Source organism: Castor canadensis, chromosome X (assembly GCF_047511655.1).
Source record: "Castor canadensis chromosome X, mCasCan1.hap1v2, whole genome shotgun sequence".
Classification (NCBI taxonomy): Eukaryota; Metazoa; Chordata; class Mammalia; order Rodentia; family Castoridae; genus Castor; species Castor canadensis.
This window is the reverse complement of record NC_133405.1, coordinates 88490743-88505233: the sequence shown is the minus strand read 5'-3', so window position 1 is coordinate 88505233 and position 14491 is coordinate 88490743. Positions and strand designations below refer to the sequence as shown.

General features: G+C 38.0%; 1 protein-coding gene across 10 annotated transcripts in view; it reads right to left on the bottom strand.

Moving 5' to 3' along the window:
* Nucleotides 1–14491, bottom strand: part of Arhgef9 (Cdc42 guanine nucleotide exchange factor 9) — a 354155-nt gene that overhangs the window by 21330 nt on the left and 318334 nt on the right. For all 10 annotated transcript variants that reach the window (XM_074062552.1, XM_074062551.1, XM_074062553.1 and 7 more), the window contains one exon: nucleotides 9842–10085. In XM_074062552.1, the coding sequence (XP_073918653.1) occupies nucleotides 9842–10085 (244 nt within the window). The remainder of the gene's footprint in view (nucleotides 1–9841; nucleotides 10086–14491) is intronic.

Below are 14491 nucleotides of genomic sequence, written 5' to 3'. Positions count from 1 at the left end.
AAACCAGGAGGGCCCCCAGGCTGCCAGTCGCCCATGCCCAGATGGCTTGGGAAGACACAGACAAGGTGAGCTTAGCAGTACTGCGGTACTCCCACAGACAACCCTGGGCCAGATCAGCATAGCCCCCTGGACAGACCGAACTCCACCCGGGGATAAAAGAGAAACTGAGTAATAACCAATAAGAAAAATAAAAACACGTAGGAAAGAGGGTGGTGCACACTGAGTGCCAAAGAGGGGGAGAAGGGAATCCTTCCAGGATCTGTAAATAAACAAGCCGGGCCGGGCTGGAGGGGCTCTGGCAGGAGTGGGGGCGTGCGCCCAGCAACCAGGAGTGGGAAAGCTTGAGAAAGTGCCAGAGGGAGGAAAACTCCACAGGAGAGTGGGGAACACCCACCTCACACATGAGCTGTAAACAAACACAGCGGCTGGCAGAAGCAGCAGCACCGCCCAGTAATCAGGACTGGAAAAAGTTGTAAAAGTGGCGGTGGGAGGAAAACTCCACAGGAGAGGGGGGAAGACCCACTTCCCAAGTGAGCTGTAAACAAACATGCAGGCCTGAGAAAGCGGGTGCAGTGTGACCTCCCCCAGTGTGCTTGGAAAGGGGAAAGCTTGTAGCAGAGGCTCGAGCACAGGGGAACTCTTGAGTAAACAAAGCCTGAAGGGCCAGGTGAGTGTTAAGCTCACCCCTGAGATCCGCATAAATAACACCTCCAGCAACAGCAGGCTGACAGCACTGGGCAGGCAACCCACAGCCGCAGATACCATTCACAGAACTGTCTCCAGACTCTTTTTTTTTTCTCTCTCCCTACCTTTGATGAGAAAACAACCAAACAACACCTGCATGCTGAAAAACTTACTGAAACGGTATTGCATTTGAACTTGGGACACTTTGTGGGTATTTTTTTTTGTACAGTTTTATCCTACTTTATGCGTCCCTTTGATGAGACAACTACAGAACAACATCTGAGGCACCATCTCCAGGATTGGAGACTGAGATGGACACCAAAATTATTAAGACTGAAACTTCATTGCATTTGAACTTGGAAGTTTTTTTTTTTTTCTAGTTTTCGTTTTATTTTATTATATATATATATATATATATATATATATATTTCTTTCATTTACTTATTTTTTATTTTTATTCTTATCTGTATTTTTTTTATTTTTTGTTTTCAATCCTCTGTCTCTCTAATGCCTGTTCAGCTTACGGTCAATTAGTACACCAACACTCCCTGTTTATACCTTTGAAACTTTTTTGTTCGATTCCTTGTTTTGTTTTTTCTTACTTGTCTGTTTATTTGTTTTTCCCTTTTTCTTTAACTTCTTGCTTTCCATCTCCTCTCACCCTTCCATTCTAAATATTACCATTGTTATTATTACATACTAGAAAATACTTAATTGCACACAGTACAGGGACAGTAACAACACCAAGGACAATGACGGGAAGATAGAAAAAACAGGGAAACCAGTTTCCCCACAGCAAAAAATTAGTACAGGAACCAGAGGGAAATGAAGAAAACAGATACTCAGATCCACACTCCAACAAAATGAAGATAAACTATGCCAAAGAACCCAATGAAACCCACATAGATAATTTAAAAGAAGACATACTACAGGTACTCAATGAGAATTTTATAGAAATGATACTAGATATGGTCAACCAAAATGTACAGGAGACAACTCAAGAAATTCCAAGACAACAAAAATAGAGAATTTGAAAAAGCAAAAGGAGAAATAAAGGAAATCATAGAAGCACTGTATAAACACCAAAGTGAAAGAGAGAACACAATGAATACACAGATAAAAAACTCAGGACAAAAATAGACAATATTAAAGAGGAAACCACCCCGGATATGGAAAACCTCAGAAAAAAGAATGAAACAGAACTGCAAAACAAAACGGAAGGCCAATCCAGCAGAATAGAACAAACAGAAGACAGAATCTCAGAACTTGAAGATGAAATGGTAATTAAAGGAAAAACCGAAGAACTATTAATTAAACAACTCAAGACCTGTGAAAAGAAAATGCAAGAACTCACCGACTCCATCAAAAGACCAAACTTGAGAATCATGGGCATTGAAGAAGAAGAGGTGCAAGCAAAGGGAATGCGTAATATATTCAACAAAATAATAATGGAAAATTTCCCAAATCTAAAGAAAGATATTCCCATACAGATGCAATAGGCCTCCAGAACACCAAACAAACCAGATCAAAATAGAACTAACTCATGACAGATCATCATTAAAACAACAAGTTCAGAAACTAGGGAAAGAATATTGAAGGCTGTAAGACAGAAAAAACAAGTAACATACAAAGGTAAACCCATCAAAATTGCAGCAGACTTCTCAACAGAAACATTAAAAGCAAGAAGAGCGTGGGATGAGATCTTCTGGGCACTGAATGAAAATAACTTCAACCCCAGGATACTCTACTCAGCAAAACTATCATTCAAAATAGATGGAGTCTTCCATGATAAGCAGAAACTAAAACAATATGTGACCACAAAGCCACCACTACAAAAGATTCTGCAAGGGATTCTGCACACAGAAAGTGAAACCCAACTTAACTATGAAAAGACAGGCAGCGCCAAAGCACAGGAAAAGAAAAAGCAAGAAAGTAGAGAGTAACCTCAACTTAGGTAAGCACAATCAAACCTTCAAACAACTAAGACAACTAAATGACAGGAATCACCACATACCTATCAGTACTAACGCTTAATGTTAATGGACTTAATTCACCCATCAAAAGGCACCACTTGATGAAATGGATTAAAAAGGAAGATCCAACAATTTGTTGCTTACAGGAGACTCATCTCACCAACAGAAATAAGCATAGGCTAAGGATGAAAGGCTAGAAGAAGATTTACCAAGCCAATGGCCCCCGAAAACAGGCAGGAGTAGCAATACTTATCTCTGACAAAGTAGACTTTAAACCTACATTGATCAAATGAGATAAAGAAGGACATTCCATACTAATAAAAGGGGAAATAGACCAAAAGGAAATAATAATTATCAACCCTTATGCACCCAATGTCAACGCACCCAATTTCATCAAACATACCCTGAAAGACCTAAAGGCATATATAAACGCCAACACAGTGGTTGTGGGAGACGTTAACACCCCATTATCATCAATAGATAGGTCATCCAAACAAAAACTCAATAAAGAAATCCAAGATCTAAAATATGCAATAGATCAAATGGACCTAGTTGATGTCTACAGAACATTTCATCCAACTTCTACACAATATACATTCTTCTCAGCAGCCCATGGAACCTTCTCCAAAATAGATCATATCCTACGGCACAAAGCAAGTCTCAACAAATATAAGAAAACAGAAATTATACCATGCATACTATCTGATCACAATGCAGTAAAAGTAGAACTCAACAACAAAAGTAAAGACAAAAAATATGCAAACAGCTGGAAACTAAATAACTCATTACTTAATGAAGAATAGATCATCGATGAAATAAAAGAGGAAATTAAAAAGTTCCTGGAAGTCAATGAAAATGAAAACACAACCTACCGGAACCTATGGGACACAGCTAAGGCAGTCCTGAGAGGAAAGTTTATAGCCATGAGTGCATATATTAAAAAGACTGAAAGATCCCAAATCAATGACCTAATGATACATCTCAAACTCCTAGAAAAACAAGAACAAGCAAATCCCAAAACAAATAGAAGGAGAGTAATAATAAAAATAAGAGCTGAAATCAATGAAATACAAACCAAAAAAACCATACAAAGAATTAATGAAACAAAAAATTGGTTCTTTGAAAAAATAAACAAGATCGGTAGACCCTTGGCAAACCTGACTAAAATGAGGAGAGAAAAAACCCAAATTGGTAGAATCAGGAATGCAAAAGGGGAGATAACAACAAACACCATGGAAGTCCAGGAAATCATCAGAGACTACTTTGAGAACCTATATTCAAATAAATTTGAAAATCTAAAAGAAATGGACAGATTTCTAGATACATATGACCATCCAATACTGAAACAAGAGGAAATTAATCACCTGAATAAATCTACAACACAAAATGAAATTGAAGCAGCAATCAAGAGTCTCCCCAAAAAGAAAAGTCCAGGACCTGATGGATTCTCTGCTGAATTCTATCAGACCTTTAAAGAAGAACTGATACCAACCCTCCTTAAACTGTTCCACGAAATAGAAAGGGAAGGAAAACTGCCAAACACATTTTATGAAGCCAGTATTACACTTATCCCAAAACCAGGCAAAGACACCTCCAAAAAGGAGAACTATAGGCCAATCTCCTTAATGAACATTGACGCAAAAATCCTCAATAAAATAATGGCAAACCGAATTCAACAACACATCAAAAAGATTATTCACCACAACCAAGTAGGCTTCATCCCAGGGATGCAGGGGTGGTTCAACATACGAAAATCAATAAACGTAATAAACCACATTAACAGAAGCAAAGACAAAAACCACTTGATCATCTCAATAGATGCAGAAAAAGCCTTTGATAAGATCCAACACCATTTCATGATAAAAGCTCTAAGAAAACTAGGAATACAAGGAAAGTACCTCAACATTATAAAAGCTATATATGACAAACCTACAGCCAGCATTATACTTAATGGAGAAAAACTGAAACCATTCCCTCTAAAACAAAGATGCCCACTATCTCCACTCCTATTCAACATAGTACTGGAATTCCTAGCCAGAGCAATTAGGCAAGAAGAAGGAATAAAAGGAATACAAATAGGTAAAGAAACTGTCAAAATATCCCTATTTGCAGACGACATGATCCTATACCTTAAAGACCCAAAAAACTCTACTCAGAAGCTTCTAGACATCATCAATAGCTATAGCAAGGTAGCAGGATATAAAATCAACATAGAAAAATCATTAGCATTTCTATACACTAACAATGAGCAAACGGAAAAAGAATGTATGAAAACAATTCCATTTACAATAGCCTCAAAAAAAATCAAATACCTAGGTGTAAACCTAACAAAAGATGTGAAAGACCTCTACAAGGAAAACTATACACTTCTGAAGGAAGAGACTGAGGAAGACTATAGAAAATGGAGAGATCTCCCATGCTCATGGATTGGTAGAATCAACATAGTAAAAATGTCGATACTCCCAAAAGTAATCTACATGTTTAATGCAATTCCCATCAAAATTCCAATGACATTCATTAAAGAGATAGAAAAATCTACCCTGAAATTTTTATGGAAACACAGGAAACCACGAATAGCCAAGGCAATACAGTCAAAAGAACAGTGCAGGAGGTATCACAATACCTGACTTCAAACTATATTACAAAGCAATATCAATAAAAACAGCATGGTACTGGCACAAAAACAGACATGAAGACCAGTGGAACAGAATAGAGGACCCAGATATGAAGCCACACAACTATAACCAACTTGTCTTTGACAAAGGAGCTAAAAATACACGATGGAGAAATAGCAGCCTCTTCAACAAAAACTGCTGGGAAAACTGGTTAGTAGTCTGCAAAAAACTGAAACTAGATCCATGTATATCACCCTATACCAAGATTAACTCAAAATGGATCAAGGATCTTAATATCAGACCACAAACTCTAAAGTTGATACAGGAAAGAGTAGGAAATACTCTGGAATTAATAGGTATAGGTAAGAACTTTCTCAACGAAACCCCAGCAGCACAGCAACTAAGAGATAGCATAGATAAATGGGACCTCATAAAACTAAAAAGCTTCTGTTCATCAAAAGAAATGGTCTCTAAACTGAAGAGAACACCCACAGAGTGGGAGAAAATATTTGCCAGCTATACATCAGACAAAGGACTGATAACCAGAATATATAGGGAACTTAAGAAACTAAATTCTCCCAAAACTAATGAACCAATAAAGAAATGGGCAAGTGACCTAAACAGAACTTTCTCAAAAGAAGAAATTCAAATGGCCAAAAAACACATGAAAAAATGCTCACCATCTCTAGCAATAAAGGAAATGCAAATTAAAACCACACTAAGATTCCACCTCACCCCTGTTAGAATAGCCATCATCAGCAACACCACCAACAATAGGTGTTGGTGAGGATGCGTGGAAAAAGGAACCCTCTTACACTTTTGGTGGGAATGTAAACTAGTACAACCACTCTGGAAAAAAATTTGGAGGCTACTTAAAAAGCTAAACATTGATCTACCATATGATCCAGCAATACCACTCTTGGGGATATACCCAAAAGAATGTGACACAGGTTACTCCAGAGGCACCTGTACACCCATGTTTATTGCAGCACTATTCACAATAGCCAAGTTATGGAAACAGCCAAGATGCCCCACCACCGACGAATGGATTAAGAAAATGTGGTATCTATACACAATGGAATTTTATGCAGCCATGAAGAAGAACGAAATGTTATCATTCGCTGGTAAATGGATGGAATTGGAGAACATCATTCTGAGTGAGGTTAGCCTGGCCCAAAAGACCAAAAATCATATGTTCTCCCTCATATGCGGACATTAGATCAAGGGCAAACACAACAAGGGGATTGGACTTTGAGCACATGACAAAAGTGAGAGCACACAAGGGAGGGTGAGGATAGGTAAGACACCTAAAAAATTAGCTAGCATTTGTTGCCCTTAACGTAGAGAAACTAAAGCAGATACCTTAAAAGCAACTGAGGCCAATAGGAAAAGAGGACCAGGAACTAGAGAAAAGGTTAGATCAAAAAGAATTAACCTAGAAGGTAACACCCACGCACAGGAAATTAATGTGAGTCAACTCCCTGTATAGCTCTCCTTATCTCAACCAGCAAAAACCCTTGTTCCTTCCTGTTATTGCTTATATTCTCTCTTCAACAAAATTAGAGATAAGGGCAAAATAGTTTCTGCTGGGTATCAAGGGGGAGTGGGTGGTAAGGGAGGGAGTGGGGGCAGGGGGAGAAATGACCCAAGCCTTGTATGCACATATGAATAATAAAACAATAAAAAAAAGATTTTGATCAAAAGTTCAATGAATCTGTAAACCATTTTCAGTAATATAATTATTTTCACAATATTAATTCTGCTGATTTCTGAACTTGGTACATCTTTCCACCTCCAATTCTTTCTTCTATGTTCTATAGTTTTCATTGTATAGGTCTTTCAACTCTTACATTTATTCTGAGATACTTTTTTTTTGAGGTTATTGTGAATGGAATTGTTTTCCTAATTTCTTTCTTGGCATGTTCATTATTGGTATATAGAAAAGCTATTCATTTTCATATGCTGATTTTGTATCCTGTTACTTTGCTGAAGGTGTGTTACCATACCTAAGAGTTTTCTGGTGGAGTCTTTTCTAAAACAGTTGTTTATACATTTCAGCAGGAATTTAAATGGTTATTGTGGTCCATTATTAAATTTAGAATTAAAAAGTAACAATAAAAAACATTAAAATTATGGTAAAACAATGTGACAATTATAAAAGTGGTTATTAAAATATTAAATGATTTGGTGGAAATGTTGATGATACAATGTGGAGCGAAAAATGAGGACACAAAATTATACCTATGCACCATGAAGAGGCAGTGTGGAGGGGAAAAAAGAAAAGATTCAGTAAAATTGTTTTAAAAGACAGAAAAAAAGATGAGAAGGAAATATGACAAAATGTTATAAAAGTTCTTGCTGGGTTGAATGCGATTTTTGTTCTAGTGATTGTGTTTTTTGTTCTCCCCAGATTTCCTACAATCATAGTGATTTACTATTATTATCAGACTGAAAAATAATACTCTTCACAACCTTCATTATTTTTAAAAAATAATATAAGCCTGTCAGAAAATAATTTATGGAATTTTTCTGTTGCTGGCGTTTGAACTCAGGGCCTTGCACCTCCATTTGAGCCATGCCTCCAGCTGTTTTTGCTCTTGTAATTTTGGAGATAGGGTCTCGCATTTTTGCCCAGGTTGGGTCCTCATATTTTACACTTCTTGTTATGGCTATGATGACAGGCATGTGCTACCACATCCAGCTTCTTTTATGCTGAGATGGGATCTCACAAACGTTTTTTGCCCAGGGCGGCCTGGCACAATGATCCTCCTGATTCCAACCTCCTGTGTAGCTGAGATGATGGACACATGACACCATACCCAGCTATTGGTTAAAATGGTGTCTCGTGAACTATTTGCCTGGGTTGAACTCAAACTGTGACTCTCTGGATCTCAGTCTCCCATGTAATTAGGATTACAGGCATGAGTCACTTCCCAGCTCTAGAGTCAAATTTTTAGTTACAGGTTATTAGGGCATTTTGTGGGAGACATGGTAATGGAACCAGAAGGAATGACAGGGACCTTTTAATTGTCACAGGGCCTGCACACTAAAACCATTCCTTTAATATCTCTAACTGCCTGGAGTGGGACAGAGGCTGCTGATGCCGGCTATTGTGAGAAGTATCTAACAACATCTCTATACCAATGCCGTACCCATCTGCTAAAGGCAATTTGACTCTAATGAGACTCAAAGAGATTTATCAATGTGTACCCTACCCAAGATCTAAGGAGAAGACTAGAATTAATGTTTTTCTAGCCACCCATACTTACCTCTAAGTTACTTCAATCCCCAAAATGGAAGAATAGGAGAACCCTTTGCACCAGGACTCATTTTTCCAGAGGCAGTTTCTATCAACTTGAGTATATAGGTATTTTAAGGCACAATTCCATCCCGTAAAGGTGGAGAATACAGAAACTCTGTGTCTTTTTAGGGTATTACAAAAGTTAGCTGTCTGGTATTTTTCTGATAAAAACAGGATCATGAACAAGAGACCAGATTGTACTTTATAAGCCACAAAGATATGGCCAATGGCACCTAAATCCTACAGTTTGGAAGCAGCACGAAAAATATTACTCTTACCTATATCACCCTGAAAAAGGGGAACGATTTGTTTCAAGCCAAAATGTATGTTTTACTGTGAATCTGAATCACACAAATGGTCAAGGTTTTAAACCCTATTGTATTTTCTGTAATTTACTTAAAATATCTCATACAGAGTATGATACATATGTGCAAATCATTTTAATCCATAGTTTAGGACCATTTAGTTAACATTTGAAGTACCTTAATACCAATATATACACCAGATATTATTTGTTAACAAGTTAAATAATCAGAAGTCTTTGCTCCAGAGGCCAATACTACTAGCAATTCAGCCACCTAAAAAGATGAGATCTGATTAGCCTAGCATATGTTAGACATGCATTTTTCTTGGTAAACTGAATTTATTCAACTGAATGTACCAGTCAGAAATGTCTTACAGGCACTTTGGCCCTCACAAAGAACTTGGTATAAGATTCTAGTGAGTCCCATAGCCCATCTCCTCCAGAAGGGGGCCTGAATTTTGTGATTAAAAACAACTCCCTTGTCTTGGTCTGCATCAGGATTATGTTGCCAGACTCTGACTAGAAAGTTGGATGAGGGCTGAGGAATATAGCTCAATGGTAGAACACTTGGGTTACCATGTGCAAAGCCCTGGGTTCGATTCCTAGAACCACACAAACAAAATAGGAAAGTTATCTGAGTCTTATCAGAACAATTCTACCAAATTTGCTTTGGCTAACCGTAAAGACAGAGATCTGGAACTGTTTTGTTTTTTATTCATTAATAAATACACATTTAGGGAATACCAGTTTTCAGTATGATATTCCTACCTAGAATAGAGATTTTGGGGGAACATCAATCTATAACTCCCCATAACTAATAGAAGCTATTGATATTTACAAAAAGGAACTTAACAAGTAGCTTAGGTCAGAAATCTTCCCTCTGACTCTCAGAAGATAGATAATCAACTCAAATAATCTCTATTCTTCGTAGTCATATTCTTCTTTCTCCGCTCAAGTCACTTACCTATTTTTTCATCTTCTTGTACCATTTTCCTCTCTTCTCTGAAAGCCCTGAGCCAACGTATTTTTTCTTCCAGCTTCTTGGCAAAGAAAAGATGTACCTCTTCTGTCTCCTTGTTGTGAAGCTTGAAGGCATTCTTCATGCTGACATTAAAGTCATCATCTCTGCCATCTTCAATGTCAACCACCTCATATTTATCCATATCAATGCGGCCTTTATAGTATAGGATATCTCTCCGGATTAGGTCCTAAGTGGGAAGGAAGAGAAAGTATTTTGTTGGAGGTACATGTAAGAGTGGGTACCAGAAAAGATGGTACATGGGCATAGTAGGGTGCTAACACTGTTATTGTTTTGGAATACAAATGGGGGATGTTGTGGTCTAAATTTAAGGTTAGATGAGCAGTCTGACATTGACAAGCTGGTTAACTAGATGTCCTAAGAGATGTCCCACATCCAAAGACTGTTACAGATCCCACCATTAATCCTTGGTGTGTTGGCAGGACTACTGATGGGATATAGAAAGCAGTACACCACTATTAGCAAGCATTCTTCCTCTTCCCAAATATTGGGAGGCCTACCAAAAGCATAAAATGAGCTTATTGGTTGTCTGAAATGTGCTAAGAAATCCAAGCAGACCAGTGAGGCCAAGACATCAGAGGAGGGCTGAGTGTTAAGAGTAACTGGGAAGATACGGACTGCTGGCCAGGGAGGATTACTTAGGATTGATCTAACACTTAGCATTCTTGGGATTTTTAGAGAAGGCCTAGTTTGGCAAGAAGAATGGGGGAAATAGTGAATAAGGAAAAGTTTCCTGTATCGACATAGATGAATCTCACAAATCTTATTGTGTGAGAAAAGCAAAATTATGGATGAGCACAAACAATATGTTGCCTACTTGTTATTGTTGTTTTGCTCTCATGTACACAGGACTGTATTAATCCTAATTCTACTCAATGAGACATTAATCATAAGTCCATGCATGGTGTTCTTCTCTACTTACTTACATTTTTAACAATGTAGTAAGTATTGAGGAACCAGCCACTCAATCCAAAAGCTATGATCCCAAGGCATCCTCCATCTCCTGTTCATCATTCACCTGGTTTTCTTTCTGTACACTTTTATCTCATTTGTATTTGCTCCACTTAAAAAGATACAAAACAATGCTATGTAATATTTAGAGATACATACATAAGTATAGTATGCTATACTTACTTACAGTGGTCTGTAATCCAACCACATGGTAAGCAGAGATTAAGAGGATTCTGATTCAAAGCCAGCTCAGGCAGAAAGTTAGAAAAACACTGTATCAGGAAATAAGCCTGGCAGTGGTGGCACGTGCCTGTAATCCCAGCTACAGGGAGGCATAGGTAGGAGAACTGCACCTGGGCCAAAATGTGAGACCCTATCAAAAAAATAATGAAAGCTAAAAAGGGCTGGGGCTCAAGTGGTACATAGTACCTGTCTAGCAAGCATGAGACCATGAGTTAAAACCCCAGTACTGCCAAAAAACAAAACAAAACAAAAACATTCCCATTCTACTAAATTGCCTAACATACCTTACATCTCAGCTTTAGGACGCCTGGAAGGGTCTGCCTTTGGCTACTCGCATTCCCAATCCTAACTCTTCATAGGATAGTGGCATAACACTGGGCTTTTCAGTGTGGCTGAAGAAGGCTGTCTTGAAGGATTCTCAACATAGTTATGTGGATCTCAAAGCCTCAGGCTGGGGAATACAGGTGGTGTTTAATTACTTTGCAAAAAATAATCACATTGTTCTTTTTTTTGCCATAATTATTGTATGTATAAATTAACTGAGAATACAGATGGGTTCTGATTCTTTGAGTACTGCCAGCATCAAGTTCAGATCCGTTGGATACCCACAGCATCAAGCTCACAGGAAAGAATAAAGCCAGTTCTACAGAGAGGGCCAATGTTTCCCTAAGCCTATTTTAGGGCCTAGGTTTCTTTTACCATGCTCAAAGTATACAAGCTTAGCCCTGGCCAAAGGGATGGAATGGCTCCAATGCACTGACTTGTAAATTCTCAAAAGTACTTGTGAAATACATGCTCAAAAAGTGGGTCTTATCAGGCCAATATAACCGTACAAAAAGAGGACAAGCTGGGAAAATGGATGGATATAAGGTTTGAATTCTGCCTTACCATTCGTAAGACAATACATATAGATCTGGAAAGCCAGATTTAAACAACACAGCTAACAAGTAGTTAAAATCTTAGCAGCCTCAACTTTCATGTTCTTAACTTCAACCTTTAGCTTTCCTTCCACACTTCACTGAACTGGTACCTCATAATCATTGTCCGCCTTCAAAAATCTTTGGTAGCTTCCAAAAATGGAAAACATGTACATAACCTTGGAGCTATATTAACAGCATTAATTGAACCTCCTATTGTTTATTTAGACAGATAAGGACAAAAGGAACTAGAGAATTTTTGCTTGTGTAGCAGGGGAAAAAGGGACAGAATGATACCTTAGTAAAATTCTCCCTTTGCAGCTCCCCAGAGGTTTGAATGTGAGTTTTCGGGCTTCAGATTAGTCATAAACCAAGAGTATGGATGTAATAGGAATGGTTAAGGATGATCTACTGGCTCAAGACATCCACTCAGAAAGGGTAGCTAAAGCCAATGAAACAACATGGAGGAGTGGGAAGTGCATGAGGTAGAGTCCAATGACCTGAGTTTAAATCCTAGGTGTTTAACCTACTAGCTATACGGTTGTGGGAAAGCCACTTAAACTCTCTCAGTCTCAATTACCCCAACTATGAAATGAGAAGAGTTGTCCTTGCCATGTAAAATGACTGTAAAGCTCTAATTTAAACAAGGAGTTTCCAGGTCATGAGGCTAGCATTATCCACTAAATATGGCCTTGAACTTTCTTGTTTCTGGGCCAGTATTTCATAGTCTTTTAAAATCCCTTTTGATAAAACTAAAAATTTCATTGCCTCTTTGAGCTCATTTAAACTTTCCAAATAAGTTAAACATCGTAACTTAAATATTGTCAGTGAAAGCAAAGGTAATTCAGAATATTTTTCAATTTACATAGGTATTCCACTGTCTCTGGGAATTCTATATACTCTTTAAGAATGAGAGTGTGGTCAATCCACTCACCAAAACCACAGGTCTGCTCGGGCACACAATGGGCCCTTCCTGCCTCAACCATATACTTCTATTATAATCCATTTTACACTTCATGGTCAAATTCACATGTTCTTATTTACCAAAGAAGCCTTTTGTGACTGTAACCCTCTAGCTCAAGCTGGCTACCTTTCTCCAAAGTCTAGCATTATGAAGACCTTGGCATACTATACACCTCACACTGAGCCATCATACAAGCTTTTACTTTTATCTACCCATTTAGGCTGTGCTCAGTACTCTGTCTTCTTTGGTCTTGCCTCACTCAGGGATCATCCAGAGAAGAGCAGCTGAGAAAGCCCCAAATGTTTCCCTGGTCTTCTTCTGTACATAGAAAGGAGACAGAGCCCACCTGAGCCCTGGTTGCCTGTGGCTCTGTTGAGACCAGGCTGCCCACATGCTACTTATTAATAATGTTCTGAGCACCTTCACAGGGACATAGTTAGTAGGTACCCAAAACAGATTTAAATCATCACAACTTCCCTGCCTAATGGAGTTTATCATTTCTAATAGGATGCCAACCTTTCTCCTCTTTACTTTCTGCTTACCCAAGTTAGAAAACATTAAGGGAGCTGACTACCTTATAAGACTGCCTATTTCTTTGTTAAAGGTGGGGAAAACAAAACTTAACAAGCACCTGGTAGGTACATGTACAGGCATTTTACATGTACCAACTTAATTTATTCTTAATAAGTATCCTGTCAAGTAATTTTTCCCCATTTTAGAAATGATATAATAGAGGTATAAAAAATGAAAGGTCTTGAGTCCATAACTATCTGACTACAAGTTTATGCTTTATGTATCACTCCTTATTTCTTCTCTCTGCAAGAAAATAATGGAAGAATCTGAAATGCCAGAATGAAATCTAGATACTCTGTTCACTCCAATCCCTCCATCTACTAATCTACCTACTGATAAAATAGAAACAGGATTAAATGAGAAATGACTTACTCTTTGAAACTAATGCTGAGCCCCAATGGCCACTGCATCTCTCTTTCTTATTACCTCAGATCCGTTGGCTTCAATTCCATCTAGTTAGGTTTAGGCTCTCTTTCCTTTTGGGGCAAAGGAATTTATGTTCTTCTGTTAGACATCAAACCATCTATCTCTGACAAGGGGATATAAGACTATCATTTATTTTTTCTTCTTTATTTGAATAGGCATTTTAAAATCACTGATAGTGTCTTAAGTATTCTTAAACAAAGCTTGACTTGAATATTCTAGGATTCATGAGGCTATTTTGATCACTTCTTTTTAAATATGTGAAACGTTACATTATTTAGCCATTTGTGAGGGGCCCTTATTTCCTCCTTTTTAAATATGAGCTAATTAGAAAGCTTAATGTAGCCACATTCAATTACTTAGCTTTCTTTCCCCCTTTATTCCTTGTTCAAAAATTACTGAGCTTTCAGGCATTCATTTAAATTGTGTCCTTGAGGAGACAAAGTGAGGTGAAGCCTTACCTCACTCTAGTCCTAGTCCTTCTCTTACTTTACTTTGTCAAAG